This window comes from Carcharodon carcharias, chromosome 2, assembly GCF_017639515.1.
Source record: "Carcharodon carcharias isolate sCarCar2 chromosome 2, sCarCar2.pri, whole genome shotgun sequence".
Classification (NCBI taxonomy): Eukaryota; Metazoa; Chordata; class Chondrichthyes; order Lamniformes; family Lamnidae; genus Carcharodon; species Carcharodon carcharias.
In genome coordinates this window covers 124363650-124382506 of record NC_054468.1, presented here as the reverse complement: position 1 = coordinate 124382506, position 18857 = coordinate 124363650, and the positions used below count along the sequence as shown (strand labels likewise).

General features: G+C 43.4%; 1 protein-coding gene across 1 annotated transcript in view; it reads right to left on the bottom strand.

Moving 5' to 3' along the window:
- nup133 (nucleoporin 133) overlaps nt 1-18857 on the bottom strand; it is a 54076-nt gene that overhangs the window by 14288 nt on the left and 20931 nt on the right. The window contains exons 7-16 of the mRNA XM_041204590.1: nt 18665-18820; nt 18086-18156; nt 16146-16293; nt 15066-15216; nt 13477-13634; nt 9130-9215; nt 8295-8458; nt 7135-7229; nt 2923-3147; nt 366-488 (exon numbers count right to left, since the gene is read on the bottom strand). Coding sequence (XP_041060524.1) covers nt 366-488; nt 2923-3147; nt 7135-7229; nt 8295-8458; nt 9130-9215; nt 13477-13634; nt 15066-15216; nt 16146-16293; nt 18086-18156; nt 18665-18820 — 1377 coding nt within the window. The remainder of the gene's footprint in view (nt 1-365; nt 489-2922; nt 3148-7134; nt 7230-8294; nt 8459-9129; nt 9216-13476; nt 13635-15065; nt 15217-16145; nt 16294-18085; nt 18157-18664; nt 18821-18857) is intronic.

Below are 18857 nucleotides of genomic sequence, written 5' to 3'. Positions count from 1 at the left end.
ACCACCCCCCCCCACCCTTGTTTCCATACAAATAAGAAAACAGAATACTTTCCAAAGGTGAAGTGAATGCTCAGTAATAAAAACAGAAAATGCTGGAAAAACTCAGCAGGTCTGACAGCATCTGTGGAGAGAGAAACAGAGGTAACGTTGAGTCCGTATGCCACTTCTTCAGAGCTCAAAAATTAGTTTAACAGAGTTAATTCTGTTTCTCTCTCCACAGATGCTGTCAGACCTGCTGAGTTTTTCCAGCATTTCCTGTTTTTATTTCAGATTTCCAGCATCCGCAGTATTTTGCTTTTTCTGTAGGCTCAGTAAACTGGTTGTGTCAACTTTAAATTAAAATATGAAAACTCTCAATGCTTTACCTTCAAGATGTTGTTAACATTTATTACCATCTGTGCCCATTCCAGAGATAGTGGGTGGTTCTCCTCCAAAAAACATTCTTCTTCCTCCAACAAACAATCGAATGCAGTATCAATCTGGGAGACCTGTCAAGAGAAGGTATGTAAATTTGATGCCACAATGTATAACTGCAAAAAAAAAAAGCCTCTTTCTGGTAAACTGCAACCCAATTGAGTTGAAAAGCCTGTTTCTATAATTTCTCTGCAATTCAAGAGAGCTTGATGCTTGTCCTCTCCCTTTTACACCAAGATGACTGGTTGATGAGCTGCTCCTGCAATACAAGCTTTTGGTGGCCACCAGGTACCTCAGATCTCCCTCAGTGTGCAGAAGCACCTTCCCAACAGTATATTGCTGCTACAATACCCACTCTTGATTGAAGTGGCAAAGTGAATGGAACCTGTACTCGTTGGTCTCTTGCAGCCTCAGCACGTTTTGTGGACTGACTGTTAAGAAGTTAAAGCACAGATTTCCAACAGACTGTCCAGGAGAAAATGCAACAGAAATGAGGATATTTGACCAACAATAAAATCAAAAGACAAGTGCAGGGCTGCACACAACTAATAATACACTTGGGACATCTAAACGACAGCCTGTGAGGCTGGGTGCTGGTGCAGCCCTGCCCTTCTGTATTTCTGCAGATTTAAAATAAATACCAACTGAACAAAAAGTATAAATTTTAAAAGGAAAACAGGAATTGCGAAAAGTCACTATATCGTTGGGTAGAAAAGGACTGCAGCATGATTGGTAATTTAGGATTTAAATCCACCAGTGAGATTTCCATCAAATGAGGCAGTGACTTTCTCCCCACACTGACAAACCAAGCTGAACAAAAAGGAAATAAACATTCAAACTTTAAGATTAGGAAAAAATATCCAAAGGCAACAGGGCAGCAAGAACCACCTGCAGCAGAAAGTGAAGTGCAGAGGTTGGCTGGGAGTTTGGGGTGGGGGGGAGGAAACAGCAAAGCTGAGGGCTGGCAGAGTCCCAGCAAGTACAAAGTCATTGGATTTACGGATTACTATCAGGAATTTCAATTTTACCCCAGTAAGGTGTGGATCCTCATTGTGCGTATCCAAGACAGAGACTGATAAATTTTTAGATGCTAAAAAGGAATAAAGACAGGTAGCTGGTTAGCCCAGTTGGCGAGGCAGCTGGTGTGTGGATCAGATTAATGTCAACAGCACAGGGTTCAATCCCCAATCAGTAGCCTCAGGGCATGTCTCCTCGCTCTTCCCTTAAAATCATGGGACTTTGCCATGGTTAGGCAAATAATCACCGAAGAACCTGCCTTCAGGCAGAGATTTCAAGGAGGGGGGAATTAAGGGACATGGAGGGAGTGTTGGAAGGTGGAGTTAAGGTGGGAGGGCAACCCTAAATGGGTTGAATAGCAGAGCAGGCTTGTAGGGCTGAATGGCCTACACTTGCTCATATTGAGTTTGCATAAATATCTGATATATCTAGAAAAACAGGCTGCTTTATTTTAACTTGAGCACCTTTGAGTGACAAAAACTGTACTTTCCTAGGAAGCCCTGCTGCAATTCAGCATTCCGAAATGGTTTGCAATGACCAACTTAGCTCCATTTCTAATGGAATAGCCTTGCTCAGAAAACAGAAGGCTAATGCAGCCTAAAAATAGATACATACACTGGCTACAGGGGGTCTAGGACCAGGGGGCACAGTCTCAGAATAAGGGGTAGGCCATTTGGGACTGAGATGAATAGGAATTTCTTCCCTCAGAGGGTGGTAAATCTTTGGAATTCTCTACCCCAGAGGGCTGTTGAGGCTCAGTCGCCAAATATGTTTGAGACAGAGAGATAGACAGATTTCTAGTTAGTAAAGACCAAGGGATATGGGAATAGTGTGGGAAAATGGTGCTGAGGTAGAAGATCAGCCAAGATCTAACTGAATGACAGAACTGGCTCAAGGGGCTGAATGACCTACTCCTGCTCCGATTTCCAATGTTCCAATGTGCATAAGAGCAGGGAGTTAACCCATGCTCTGGCCAATTACTTATTCATTCAACATCACAAAAAAAAAATCTGATCAATTTCCTTACTGTTGTTTGTGGGAGTTTGCTGCGTACAAACTGGCTGCTGCAGTTCCTACATTACAACAGCGATTGCACTTTATAACAGCACTGCATTGGCTGCAAGACTCCAAAACTCTTCGGACGTTGAGAACACAATAGGCACTATAGAAGGGCAAGCTCGCTCTTCCTTCCTATCCAATTAAGCTTTGAGTCCAGCTTAAATGGTATTTGTAAACACTTACCAATGGTCATTAATTAACACATCACCTGAAATCTCAGGCAACTGGGCAATGCAAGTTACATTCAAATTACTGTGCATAATATAAAACAGCTTCAGCCTCTCTAACTTTCCAATTCATGTTTAAAAGAAAAGACAAATTTCATCTTAAAAAGTTAATTTAGTGCTTTTCTCACAGGTATTAGTAATCATCCCAGCAAAACAGTTCATGTCCTCTAACCAGTGTAATCTAAACAGAATATGAAACGCATACCTCCCGGAAGAAAATATCAGCTGGGGTCAGGTTCTGAGGAATGCCTTCATTCTGTTTACTCAGAGCAGAGTTAATTGCAGCATTTACAACTTCAGGAAGCTTGGTGTGGTGGTTTTTTAGAACAATAGCAGCGGAAAGTTTCTCTGCATGTTCACAGAGCAAGAGGCGCGTAGCCATTGGGATTCCACGCACCGTAACAGTCTGGAGGCGATTTAGTAATTCCACCTAGATTTTTTTAAAAAAAGGCAAGAATCCATAGGTATTAACAAATTTGATGCTAAACAACATTAAATGTTTCTCTAGTCATTCTTTAATATAAATTACATCAAAAGGAAATGACCATTCAGCCCACTGTGTTGGTGCTGATGCTAGCTTTTCAACTGGTGCTATTTTACTCTAATCTCATACCCTGTATCATTTTTTATGCTTTGTCTTCAATTACCAATTCCTGTTTAAATGATGTTCCCATATCTATCACAATAACCCCTTGCGGCAAATCATTCCCTGTTTAATAACCCTGTGTGAAAACATTTTTCCTCACTTTCGCTGCAGGGGGTGGTGGACATCATTGAGGGAGACATGGTGGGTGGGGTTTGGGGATGCCCAGTGGAGGAAGTTTGCCTTCTTTTTAAACTTCAAATTTCTGCAAAGTATGGCCAAGTCCTGAGGGGAATCTGTCCCTGACGTTTTACACGTTTCAAAGCTGGAAGATAAATTCAGGTGGATTTGCTACGGAAACTCAACGTTGCCATGGCCCAATGATGACACTGTCACCTAAGTAAGCAGCTCATGTGTTCCAGTCCCACGTAAAGACAAGAGCAGTACTGAATCCTGCATGGTTTGAAATGTTGTCTTTTGGATGAGGTTTTGTCAAGATCGCATCCACTGTTCACATGATGCAAGTGAGGCCATAACGCTATGCGGGGTGAGAGTGACTGCCCTTGACATCAAGGCCACATTTGACCGAGTGCAGCATCAAGGAGCCCTAGCAAAACTGAAGTCAATGGGAATCAGGGGGAAAACTCTCCACTAGTTGGAGTCATACCTAGCACAAAGGGAGATGATTGTGGTTGTTGGAAGTCAGTCATCTCAGCTCCTGGACATCACTGCAGGAGATCCTCAGGGTAGTGTCCTAGGACCAACCATCTTCAGTTGCTTCATCAATGACCTTCCTTCCATCATATGGTCAGAAATGGAGACGTTCATTGACGATTGCACAATGCTTAGCACCATTCGCGGCTCCTCAAGATACTGAAACAGTCCATATCCAAATGCAGCAAGACCTGGGCAATATCCATGCTTGGGCTGACAGGTAGCAAGTAACATCCATGCCACAAAAGTGCTGGGCAATGACCATCTAAAACAAGAGAGAATCCAACCATCGCTCCCAGATGTTCAATGGCATAACCATCACTGAATCTCCCAATATCAAAATCCTGGAGGTTAGCATTGACCAAGAACTGAACTGGACTAGCCATATAAATACTGTGGCTACGTGAGCAGGTCAGAGACTAGGAATCCTGCAATGAGTAACTCACTTCCTGACTCTCCACTTGCCTGGATGAGTGCAGTTCTAACACAAGAAGCCTAACACTGTCCAGGACAAAGCAGCCTGCTTGATTGACACCACATCCACAAACGTTCACTCCCTCCACCATAGACTCACAATGCCAGCAATGTGTACCATCTACAAGGTGCACTGCAGGAACTCACCAAAGCTTCCTAGACAGCACCTTCCAAACCCGTGACCACTACCATCTAGAAGGACAAGGGCAGCAAATACATGGGAAGCCCATCACCTGGAAGTCCCCCTCCAAGCCACTCACCATCATTACTTGGAAATATATCGCCATTCCTTCATTGTCGCTGGGTCAAAATCCTGGAACACCCCCCGAAACAACACCGTGGGTGTACCCACATCACATGGGCTGCAGCGGTTCAAGAAGGCAGCACAGCACCACCTTCTCAAGGGCAATTAAGGATGGACAAATGCTGGACCAGCCAATGAAGCCCACATCCCATGAATGAATAGGAAAAAGATATTTAAAAGAGGAGAGATGCAAAACTCCTGGCCTGCATTCCTCTCATAACCAATATCAGGATGCCTGGTCACTTATCTCAATTTGTGTTTGTGGGATTCTCCTGTGTGTAAATCAGCTTCGCACTTGCTTGCATATCAATGGCTACAATTGTCATGGGTGATTTTAATCTGCATGTTGACTGGTCAAATCAGATTGGCAGGGGTAACATAGAAGACAAATTTATAGAGTGCATCAGGGATTGTTTCTTAGAGCAATACATTGCAGAACCTACCCAAAACAAACAGCAAGAGCTTTTACAGGTATATAAAAAGAAAGAGTAGTTAAAGCGAGCGTGGGACCCTTGGGAGGATACGACTGGAGAATTGATAACAGGGAACAAGGAAATGACAGATAATTTAAACCAATATTTTGCATCGGTCTTCATGGTGGAGGACACTATAAACATCCCAAAGATATCAGATAAGCAAGGAGCTAATGGGAAGAAAAGGTTGTGTAACAGTCTCTATCATGAAGGACAAATTATTTGAGAAACTAATGGGACTAAAGGCAGACAAGTCGCCAGGACCTGATGGTCTGCATCCAAGGGTTTTTAAAGGAAGTGGCTGCAGATATAGTGGAGGCATTGGTCAAAATATTCCAGAACTCACTGGATTCCAGGAGGATTCACAGTGGATTGGAAAACCACTAATGTGACACCCCTATTCAAGAAAAGAGGGAGGAAAAAAAGCAGGAATCTATAGGCCAGTTAGCTTAACATCTGTTGCTGGGAAAATGCTAGAGTCCATTATTAAGGAAGAAATAGGACATTTAGAAAAGCTTAACGCAATCAAACAGAGTCAACATGGTTTTGTGAAAGGGAAATCATGTTTGACAAATTTACTTGAGTTCTTTGAGGATATAACCAGCTGAGTTAATAAAGGGGAACCAGTAGATGTAGTGTATTTAGATTTCCAAGGGATAAAGTGCCACATAAAAGGTTATTGCATAAGGTAAGAGCTCACGGTATTCGGGGTAATGTATTAGCATGGATTGAGGATTGGTTAACACACAAGACAGAAAGCCAGGATTAATGGGTCTTTTTCAGGTTGGAAAGACGTAATTAGTGGAGTGCCACAAGAATCAGTCCTAGGGCCTCAACTATTTGCTATTTATATTAATGACTTGGAGGAGTGGGCAGAGTTAAATCTATCCAAATTTGCTGATGAAACAAAAATAGGTGGGAGGGCATACTATGATGAGGACATAAGGAATCTGAAAGGGGATATAGACAAGTTGAGTGAGTGGGCAAAAGTTTGGCAGATGGAGTTTAATGTAAGGAAGAGTGAGGGCATGCACTTTGGTTGGAAAAATCAAAAGGCAGACTATTATTTAAATGGAATGAGACTCCAAAAAAATGCAGCAGGGGGCGATCTGGGTGTTCTTGTGCATGAAACACAAAATTTGCATGCAGGTGCAACAAGTAATTATGATGGCAAATGGAATTTTGGCCTGTATTGCTAGGGAGTTGGAGTTTAAAAATAGGGAAGTCTTGTTAGAGCTATACAGGGTGTTGTTGAGGCTGCACCTGGAGTACTGTGTACAGTTTTGGTCCCTGTATTTAAGAAAGGATATACTGGCATTGGAGGCAGTTCAAAAGAGATTCACAAGGCTGATTCCTGGGATGAAGGGGTTGACTTATCAAGAATGGCTAAGCTTTATTCATTAGAGTTCAGAAGAATGAGGGGTGATCTTATTGAAATGTACAAGATTCTGAGGGGCTTTACAGGGTAGATGTTGAGAAAGTGTTTCCACTAGTCCGGGGTGGGGGGGCGGGGGAGATCCGAACTAGGGAACACTCATTTAAAACTGAAATGGAAGGAATTTCTTCTCTCAGAGGGTAGTGAATATCTGGAAATCTCTACCCCAGACAGTTGTGGGGGCTAGATCACTGAAAGTATTTAAAGAGGAGGGAGATAGATTTTTAAAGTAAAATATCGAGGAGCTGGCACGAAATAGGGGCAGATTAGCCTGATCTTATTGAATGGCAGGGCAGGCTTGAGAGGCTGAATAGACTACTCCTGCTCCTATTTCTTATGCTCTTATGTTCTTAGACTTCAAAATAGTTCAATAGCTTTGGCACATCCAGACACTATACAAGAGCGAGTTCTTTATTCTTTGAATTAAAACTTACATCCTGAAGAAATTCCATCAAACAGTAGTGGGCTTTCATCTTATCTTCCAGCTGATGAAGCAGCAGCAGGGAGGTGTTGCTAAACCTACTTACATCTGTGAAGAAGACACAATGTTCATACAGCTCAACCTTACATCGCTCGAAAAAACTGTAATATTCACCTCAAAATTAAGCATTATTCACAACCTTCATATATAGTTATGTTATAATTATGGTTGCAAAAGATCCCTTCCACATTAACAACCCAATGCCAGCCCAAAATTCAGGATAAAAGTATGCCAAGGAAGCTGCACAACTGGAATCCTTCAGCTTTGCTTCCATCAGCAGATACCCAATAATTCCTCACATCAGACATGAAGCATATATTGCTTACATAGAATCTCCCACATCAAGACTCAGGAACAAGAGGGAAGGAAATGCTACCTTATTAATGCACAAAGCTTTTAATTTGCAAGGGTAGTTACAGCGAGAAAGTTTGCTTTTGTCCTTTACACCAGGCATTCTTTCCTGTGGGCACAGGAACAGGAAATATACTGGCTGCAAATTCTGTTGCCGAATCAGGAAGATATTTGAACCATTCCAAATTTACACAGACATCTATCCAAACCCCATAATCACAACAAAATGTTTCACAAAGGAACTGTAATCTCCAGCAGCAAACATAGAAACACTAGGTTGCTCACAGACTGGTGTTTTCACTTGGGCTGTGGGGGGAAAAATGAAGATGATATTCACATTGTTAAAAAGTTTATCCAAGATCCCAGGACTATGCCAAAGCTACAATGCTGTTATTTCCCCTCCTAACTTCAGAGTCGAGTAAAGGTCCTATACCACTGGAGATCTGAAATATTGAAGGAGGTCTCAGCAACCTACCTAAAAGGAGCATAATTCAGATCATACTGACAATATTCTCATCAGATGTTCGTCGTGAGCAGTAACCAAACATCCTGTTGTTGCAGCAGCAAATGGACAGTTACCAAGTGTGATCAAACAGCAGCACAAGAGGGCAATGCAGCATCAGGGAAACAGTGGACAGGCTGGAGAATGTTGATGGACTTTAATCCACTTTCCACTAACTATGATAATTTCTACTTATCTAATAAACAGTGTATTCCAACAAATCCAACAAAGTGGTGCAGCTTTCCAATACAGAATCTTACCATTGGGTACAGATTCAGCCCAGCGTGGGTCACAAGCAGGATAGTCATTGATCAGATCAAGACTAATCTGTGCCACAGCCATGTCCAGATCAGCGTCTGGTCCCATATCAGCATCGTCCGGGAAGATTTCATCCAACATGTTCTGGGCACCAATAACGTCCTTTCTGCAAGTTAAAATGATTAAAGTAACTCCAATTCCAACAGCAGAATGAACAAGTGATTTCAGAGGTTTGAGTTTCTTTTTTTAAGTTTACAAACAAAACCGCTGAAAGTGAATGGAAGATCTGTTTCAGTACGAAACCAACAACCTGAATAACATTTACATCTTTCATTTCAGAAATACATAAGAACTGGAGGCCATTCAGCCCACAGAGTCTGTTCCAGCATGCCGTTAGATCATAGCTCACCTGTACCTCAACACCATACTCCATGGGGTTCCCTTAAAGATCTACTGATCTGAGTTTTGATGAACTCCAATTAATCCCCAGTGTCCACAGCCCTTCTGGGGACAGTTCCTCATTTCCCCAACCCTTTTGTGTTGAGTGCTTCCTCCTTTCACTCCTAAATGCCCTAACTGTAATTTATACCTCCTTGATCCAGATTCCTTCACCCAAGTTAAGTTACTCTGAATCTACGTTAAGTCCCTTAACATTTTAAGCACTTGGATTAGATCACACCTCAACCTTCTGAACTTACAGGAAAACAGACCAATGTAACCCATGCATATAATTTAACCCTCTTAAACCCGAGTGTCTTTTTGACAAATCTGCACTTTGCATTCTACAATCTCAAAGCACCTACACTTAGGACAAAGATTCACACCACCTGCTCATACCTGCAATACATCACAAAGGCAGTCTTCAACATCTTCGTTTTATCCTCCTGTGCCTCTGACCTTTCAAATGGTTGACTGGCATCAGCCTGCGAGAAAAAAAAATGGATTTTAATCTAACTAAACATTGAATCTCAGAAATTAACTGCACCAAACAAACAAACAAACAGTGCAGCACCAGCTTGCAGACCAGTGTCTGTAATGCTTCCTGCCCACCCCAGGGAAGATAGGGTTGCAACCAAAGTGGAATCAGAAAAAAGTCATCCCAGAATTTTTATGTTGTGCATTTTTATCTTAGTTATCTACAATTTCATATATTTTCAAAGTTTCTACCTTCATATCAAATTAACTCCACTTCAGATTTCCATAAAGCCAGAACTGTTCTTGTAAAAGAAAATTAAAGACACTGACACCATTCATTTCCACACATCACACTCCTTGCTGGTCACATTGCACATGGCAGCAGTGCAGTGATCAGGTTCCATTACACAACACAATAGGTTGAACCTAGTCCAGAAACAGTCAGGAAGATCATGAGAACGACAACCAGGATACCTTGCACCACGATTGGAGTCCGAGTCTACTCTGCTCGTGGTCCTGCAGCTGCCACACGAAGATCGTGGACCTGCAGCTAAACAGCACTTTGAAGACAGTGTCAGAAAAGTTCAGGCCCATTCTAATAGTGGCTCTTGGTGCTATCCCACATTGTCTATTTGCTGTTCATTGCAACACCATAATGCTCAGTGAGATGGAAAAAATCATGAGCAACTTAAACCTTCCTGTTCAAAGACTTGAAAACCTAATAAGAAAGTGTTCAAAATCACACTGGCCACTTTGGGAAACAGCAGTTAATATTCAGGCAGTTGGTATCAATCCACTATCCTTATGAATGGAATCATGGAACATTTTATTCATTTACAGGACGTAGGCATTGCTGGTTAGGCCAGAATTTATTGCCAATCCCTAATTGCCCTTGAGAAGGTGGTGGTGAGCTGCCTTCTCGAACTGTTGCAGCCCATGTGGTGTAGGTACAACCACAGTGCTGTTGGGGAAGGAGTTCCAAGATTTTGACCCATCGTTAATGAAGGAATGGCAATATATTTCCAAATCAGGACAGTGAGTGGTTTGGAGGGGAACTTGCAGGTTGTGGTGTTCCCATCTATCTGCTGCCCTTGTCCTTTTAGATGGTAGTGGTCGTGGGTTTGGAAGGTGCTGTCTGAGGAGCCTTGGCAAGTTTCTTCAGTGCATCTTGTAGATGGTACACACTGCTGGCACTGTTCATCAGTGGCGGTGGGAGTGAATGTTTGTGGAAGGGGTGCCAATCAAGTGGGCTGCTTTGTCCTGGATGGTGTCAAGTGTTGTTGGAGCTGCACTCATCCAGGCAAGTGGAGGCTATTCCATCACACTTCTGACTTGTGCCTCGTTGATGGTGGATAGGCTTTGGGGAGTGAGAGGTGAGTTATTTGTCGCAGGATTCCTAGCCTCTGTCCTGTTCTTGCAGACATAGTATTTATATGGCTAATCCAGTACATTTTCTGGTCAATGGTAAGCCCCAGGATTTTGATAGTGGGGGATTCTACAATGCTAATGCCATTGAATGTCAAGGGGCGCTGGTTAGATTCTCTCTTGTTGGAGATGGTAATTGCCTGGCATTTGTGTGGCATGAATATTACTTGCCACTTGTCAGCCCAAGCCTGGATATTGTCTAGGTCTTGCTGCATTTGGACATGGACTGCTTCAGTATCTGAGGAGTCATGAATGGTGCTGAATATTGTGCAATCAGCAGTGAACATCCTCACTTCTGACCTTATGATGGAAAGAAGGTCATTGATGAAGCAGCTGAAGATAGTAGGGCCAAGGACGCTACCCTGAGGAACTCCTGCGGTGATGTCCTGGAGCTGAAATGACTGACCAACAACCAGAACCACCTTCCTTTGTGCTAGGTATGGCTCCAACCAGCAGAGAGCTTTCTCTATGATTCCCATTGACTCCAGTTTTGCTAGGGCTCCTTGATGCCACACTTGGTCAAATGCTGCCTTGATGTCAACGGCAGTCACTCTCACCTCACAAGTTCAACCCTTTTGTCCATGTCTAAACCAAGGCTGTAATGAGGTCAAGAGCTGAGCGACCCTGGCGGAACCCAAACTGAGAGTCAGCGATCAGGTTATTAATAAGCAGGTGCCGCTTGACAGCGCTGTTGATAACCCCTTCCATCACTTTATTGATGATCGAGAGTAGACGAATGGGGTGGTAATTGGCCGGGTTTGACTTGTGTACACAGGACATACCTGGGCGATTTTCCACACTGCCGGGTAGATGTCAGTGATGCAGCTGTACTGGAACAGCTTGGCTAGAGGCGCGGCAAGTTCTGGAGCACAAGCCTTCAGTACTATTGCCGGAATATTGTCAGGGCCCATTGCCTTTGCAGTATCCAGTGCCTTCAGCCGTTTCTTGATATTGGGGGAGTGAATCGAATTGGCTGAAGACTGGCATCTGTGATGCTGGGGACCTCTGGAAGAGGCCGAGATGGATCATCCACTCGGCACACATGGCTGAAGATTGTTGCAAACGTTTGTTTTGCACCGATATGCTGGACTCCTCCATCACTGAGGATGGGGATATTTGTGGAGCCTCCTCCTCCAGTGAGCTACTTAATTGTCCACCACCATTCACGACTGGATGTGGCAGAACTGCAGAGCTTAGATCTGATCCATTGGTTGAGGGATCACTTAGCTTTGTCTATCACTTGTTGCTTATGCTGCTTGGCATGCAAGCAGTCCTGTATTGCGGCTTCACCAAGCTAACACCTCATTTTTAGGTATACCTGGTACAGCTCCTGCCATGCCCTCTTGCACTCTTCTTTGAGCCAGGGTTGATCCCCTTGCTCGGTGGTAATGGGGGGCATATGCCAGGACAGAAGGTTACAGATTGTGGTTGAGTACAATTCTGCTGCTGATGGCTCACAGAGCCTCATGGATGCCCAGTCTTGAGTTGATTGATCTGTTTGAAATCTATCCCATTTAGCACGGTGGTAGTTCCATACAACATTCCTCAATGTGAAGACATTTCCATAAGGACTGTGCGGTGGTCACTCCTAACCATACTGTCATGGACACGTGCATGTGCGGCAGGAAGGCTGCTGAGGATTAGGTCATTTGTGTTTACCCAGTTGGTCAGTTTGGTCTGCGGTGGTCCTACCAAGCCACTCTTGGTAGTGGACATTGAAGTCCCCCACCCAGAGTACATTCTGCACCCTCAGTGCTTCCTCCAAGTGGTGTTCAACATGAACAGCTGAGGGAGGGTGGAAAGTGGTAATCATCTGATTATGCCCATGTTTGACCTGATGTCATGAGGCTTCATGGGGGCTGGAGTCAATGTTGAGGACTCCCAGGGCAATTCCCTCCCAACTCTATACCACTGTGCCTCCACCTCTGCTGGGTCTGTCCTGATGGGACCGGACAAACCCAGGGATGATGTTGTCTGGGACATTATCTGTAACTGGCTGTTGCTTGAGTAGTTTGAGAGACAGCTCTCCCAATTTGGCACAAGATGACAGGGTCGACAGGGCTGGGTTTGCTGTTGTCGTTTCTGGTGCCTAGGTCGATGCTGGGTGGTCCTTCCGGTTTCATTCCTTTTCATTGGCTTTTCAGCAGCTTTAGTGGCTTGCTAGGCCATTTCAGAGGGCATTTAAGAATCAACCACATTACTATAGATCTAGAGTCACATGTTAGAGAACCAGATAGGTCTTAACAATTAGACTTTTAATTCCAGATTTTTATCGAATTCAAATTCCACCATCTGCCATGGCGGGATCTGAACCCTGGACCACAGAGCATTACCTGAGTCTCTGGATCACCAGTCCAGTGACAATGCCACTAAGCCACCGCCTCCCCTTATACAGCATAAAGTACCAACATCTCATCACTGACCCAATAGCAGAGGTGCCTGGCTTGAACCTTCTCTAAAGACAGTGGGCAGTGCCTACAAAAATCCAAATAGAGCATGGACAATGCAGCTATCTGCCTCATAAGAGCAGATTAAGGGACAGCCTGAACTGTGGCCACAAGTCCCAGACCATGAAATACATCAAATCATCCTGCCCAATATCTTCTGGTGCTGGAGGCACCTCATTTCCTCATTCAGCCTCTGAGGCAGCAATCAAATGGATAGCTAAACTCGACATTCCATTTGAGTCCAGTCAGTTCTGGTGAAAAGGTCAGTGATCTGAAATGTTAACTCTTTTTCTCCCCACAGAGGATGCCTGACCTGCTGAGTATTTCCAGCATTTTCTGTTTTTATTCTAGACATCACAGTATATTCTAAATAGTATACAATAGAACTGAACCTTACCTGCTCCGCTGTCTCAGATGCTGCCAAGGCCAGAGAATCTTCAATATTTTCAGGCAACATTGACGCACTTTCCTTCGGACGAGCAGCAACCAAACCGCTGTTCCTGCAGAAGAGCACAGGCAATCCAGCAAAACTTCCAGCTCCCAGGATACCATCAGCTGCAATATCAATGACAGCCTTGAACAATTAACACTCAAACTGATACATTAACAACTTGCATTTATTTGGTGCCTTTAATATAATAAAACATCCTGAGGTGCTTTACTAGAGTGTAATGGCACAAGATTTGACATTCAGCCTCCTAAGGCAACACGAGGACAAGGGGACCAAAGAGATAGGTCTTAAGGAGTATCTTAAAAGGAGGAACAGAAGCAAAGAGATTAAGGGAGGGAATGCCAGAGTTTTAGGCCCTGGCAGCTGAAAGCAATGCCAGCTGTCCTGCCATTAAAATTGGGAATGTCCAAGCATGAATTAGCAGGGTGCAGAGATGTCTGAATGTTGTAGAGCTAGAGGAGGTTATAGGGATAGGGAGAGGAGAGATCATGGAGGGATTTGAAATCAAGAGCTTTAAAAAGCGAGACATCACTTAACCAGGAGCCAACATAAGGCAGTGAACACAGGGATGATGGGTGAGGGGGAAACAGTGCGAGTTAGGGCACTGGTAGCAGACTTCGAGTTTCCCAAAGGTAGAATGTGGGAGAATGTCCAGGAATGAATCGGAGAAATCAAGTCTATTAGGGTTTCAGCAACAGATGAGGCAAGGGCAAAGTTAGGCAATATCACGGAGGTGGAGAGAGGCGATGTTAGCGATGGTGTTGATATGTAGTTAGAATCTTATCTAGGGGTCAAATATGAGACCCCAAGGTTACAGTCTGGTTCAGCCTCAAAGTTGAGGGGGAGATGAATGCAGTCAGTGTTGAGGAGTAAAGCCAAATAGCTGCTGTCTTCCTAAGATACAACTGGAGGAAATTTCTGATAATTTAGTGCAATACTGGACATTAAACAATCAATCAGTCGAACAATTTTGAGACAAGAGGAGGGGTTGACAGAGGCAGTGGAGAGGTATAGTTGGGTAATATCAACATACAGATGGAAGCTGATGCCATGATTATGCATAGTGTCATCAAGGAACAGCAAGTAGATGAGAATTAAAAGGTGGCTAAATGATCCTTGGGGAACACCAAAGGTAATGGTGTGGGAGTAAGAGAAGCCATTGCAGGTGATTCTGTAGATATAACAGATACCAATTAACAGAAAAATAAATGCAAATTAAACTTCAAATTTATAGCTCCACACACAAACCATTACATTAGCTTTCATATTTACAACTTTCTGCTCTTTACTGTAGAAAACGTGGTGAATTAATGATACTTTAAGACAATGCACATCCTGGGTAGTAGAGGGCAGGGAGAACTGCTCTGTGAACGCTTCAATAATACCATTTTTAATGCTTCAAGGGGAAACTATGTTCAGCAATTTCAAATAAAGAAACCATTTATTATAGGATTCTAATTAATGCAGAAAGTTACTACCACTATGCCAAAACATATTTATCAACAGGCCAATGATTAACACTTGTGAAGTTATACCTGGCATATTCAGGATCAGTTTCTCCTGGGGCAGACTGGCTCGTCCTGTCCCCGTGCAGCAGGCAAACACCATATCGTATGTGTAGAGGTATGCAGATGGGCTTGAGTAATCTGGAATCAAAAATCGCTGGCACGGCAGCTCCTCACCTGGCTGAAATGTAGTTGTTTAAATGTGATCAGTGTTCTCAGTTGGCAGAGACAGTGCAACAAAAAGACAGGAATGGAACAGTAGGTGAGTATTGAAATACAACTTTTAAAACCATCTTGTTGCTATAATCATTACTGCCCATTTTGAAACTCCAATGTTAAATTAAGTGGGGAAAGATATTTTTGCGTAAAATTTATATTGCTGTATTCTGACAAATGCATACGCTGCCACTCAGTCTCACCACATTGCAGCCCCTGGGCTGGCAGCGTGTTCAGTCGGGGTACTTCTCCCCCAACGTCCAGACCACCTATCCCAATACTCTTGCACCTAGACCACCTTTCCTCTCCTATCCCCATCAAGTCCCACCACTCTCAGATATCCACAAGTAGCCCCACAAGTGCTCCCAGCTCATCAATGCTCCCCACTGCAGCACTATTTGGAAATCCATGTTAGGGATGCTACAGATTGTCGAACAAGTGAAAAGTTCTACTTTATTAGGTTTTAGATAAACAGAATAGTAAGCTTTAATTAGTTACATGCCATAAAACTAAACTGCAAGGATACATAGCCAAACTAAAAACTTCCATTGGCTAAACATCTTCTTAAGTTTCTAAAAATGCACCCAGTCTAAACCAATGACTTGCTTTTATAACACCTTTAACGGGGAAATTCTAACTCCAAAACCAATACACAGAATTACACGGGATGCACAGCACAGGATCAAACCATACGTTCCACTGGTCCATTCAAGCATTTGTCCTCCACATGAGCCTCCTCTCATTGTACTTAATCCAACCGTACCTTTGATTCCTTTCCCCCTCATGTACTTAGCTGGTTTCTCCTTAAAATGCATTTATGCAAATCTCAATTACTTCCCGTGGTATAAGTTCCACAATAAACCTGTGAAAACAAACACAGTATCGAAGTATTACCTGATACACTGGACAATATTCAGTAACCTCCACTCTAATTTCATCAGATATGTGATAGCCATTATCCTGCAGAGTGGTTAAAACGTAGTAGATTAAGCATGGAGCATCTCCATGGTTCCAGGCTGCTGTCAAAATCACCAGACCCTCCCTGGAAAACAAGGATTCAACAATTTGAAGGATAAACATCACTGTTCATTTTAAAACAGTACTCCCTTGAAACATGGAGAACAATAGCATCAAACTGCAGCCCTCAACATATAAAAGTATCCCCAACTGAAGTCAAAACTCTGGCTGTAGAATATCTCCCCCACCCCTTGCAGTACAAGGGAGAACAACCCATGGGCATAAATACATGTAAGTTCCCCACCTGCACAGCAGAAAGAGAAAGCATGAGTGGGGGAAAAGTCCACACTGCACACAGAAAGAGAACATCACGTGGTGCTGAGCTCAGAACTCTTGTGGCAGGAGACTTCCAGGAAGACAGTGGAAACACTTTAGGGATACTTTTGAAGACATCCCTGAAGAGACTAAACATATCCACAGACTCATGGGAGCCCATGGCTTATAACCAACCAAAATGGGGAACATTTATTTGGGATGGCACCGGACATCCGGAGACACATCCTTGGGAGCATGCAGAGGTGAAATTGATACATCAGAGTCACAAACCACCAAACAACTCAGCTCAACACTTCAAGCACCACCATCCTACATGTAGCAGCCTGCAGATCGCACATTGGACTTAGCAGCCAACAAACTGAAGTGGAAGCAAGTCATCCTCAATCCCACAGGACCACCCGAGGTACTGAGCTGAATCATACCATCAATAAAGGAGTTCCAATAGGACACAAAGGTGTGAGCTCAATCATAAGCTTCAAGGACCTGCTGAACTGAATTGGCAGCATTTTCACCATGTGGATCATTTGGCATTCCTCCTTCATTACTTCTGTGTATTTAGCATTTACCATCATCCCCCCCACCACACCAGGTTGTCTAATCCATCATCCAGATCAACAGGAACAACTCCCAGCTCTTTATAGTCTTCCCCAACCACCTTGCAGTGCTCCACACAACAAATAAACAGAAATGGTGGGCTTTCAGGTCCAAGATCGAGGGAATTTGCTCTCATGTTTCTAGCTTTGCTGAACCATTCCAGCATATCCTCCTCCATCGTTCCCTCAATGAGTAATGGGCGAGAGAGCGCGACTCTGCTGCCTTCCATTCCACCCTTGAAGCTTTCCTCTTTGTTTCACTGCCATCCATCACACTGTAACTCTACACTGCACTGCCTCCAATTTTGCCTCCCATGCTCACATACTCATCTTTGATGTACACAACAGTTCCATTCTTCATTCTCTCCCTCACACATTACCCATTGGCCATCTTATCTGGCATCAGTCCACAGCTTTTACAAGCATCCTTTGGGCTCCATAATAAGCAACTGAGGCTCACAGAAAAACATATGATCAGTGTCCCCTTCCAATGCAGACAACTCAGCAGAGTTGGACTACTGTAGAAAGAACATAAGTCATATGGACTTGAAACGTTAACCCTGTCTTCCTCTCCACAGATGCTGTCAGGCCTGCTGAGTTTTTTCAGCAATTTTTGTTTTTGTTACAGTATAAACTGTAATGCTCATAGAACTGAATTTTCAGCTTAATCTCCACAGCTACTCAGGATAAATTCCATTCTTCTTGGAGATTGAAGGTTTGGGTCTTTGCCTTTCATAGGAGGCAAAACTAATCAAGTGGACAATTAGACTATACCAGGTCGGTACAGGGAAGGGCTTGTTGGATTGAATTTTCTCATTCCAAGCTTTAAGAACAACCTCACTGCCACTTCTTTTACACTTTGAGGGGCTAGACAAGGAAAGGATTTAAGTCAATCTCACCAGAAACACTCCAAGTAAATGCAGTAATGAGAAAAGGAATTCCACTTACTTGCTCAGCTGAAAATCCAGATACTGCATATTGATTCCAGATTTAGCGACTTCATAATTTTCATCATCTCCCTAGGTTTAGTGGAAGGCCAAAGCACAAAGTTAACACCTCAATTCTTTGGGGGCTGGGGTGGGTGGATGGGGAGCAGTGAGCTGAAATTCAACTTTCAGTTATATTTCCTTTACCTGGTCTGCTGTCACTACCTGCGGCTGGTGAGTCAGCAGTCAACAGCCCAAAAGACTAATTCCCCTCCTCCCAAATCAGATCTGATGGACAAATCCCACCGACACCCCCCCCCACCCCACCCCACTTCACAGCACTGTGAAGTTGCATTCAGTTTCACTGCTCCCAGAGCTTTGAACTTGGATTAAATTTCCTACAAATAGGAAATAAGACAATAAAGGGACCCCACAATAAAACTTCGAAAAGACTGATAACACAAAATTTATATCCACTCAGTTAAAAGAAATTTAACAGAGATATCTCATCAGGGCACATCCCTCTATACAGGCGTACCACTTAAACTCCACACAATCTGCATGCAAAAGAGTCTCGATAAATCAGATTAAGACATCTTACCCAGATTGAATCCCCCAGATCATCTTTCATGGATCTGTTCAAGTCCCAGCTGAATATATGACGCTCAGATGTCTCATCCACTTCCCATTTATTCAGACTGGAATTAGTCAGGGTATAGAAACACTCATTTTCCTCATCCCACAATACAGAACTCAGCTGTCACATAAATGAAAAGATTATCACAGCTGAGAAA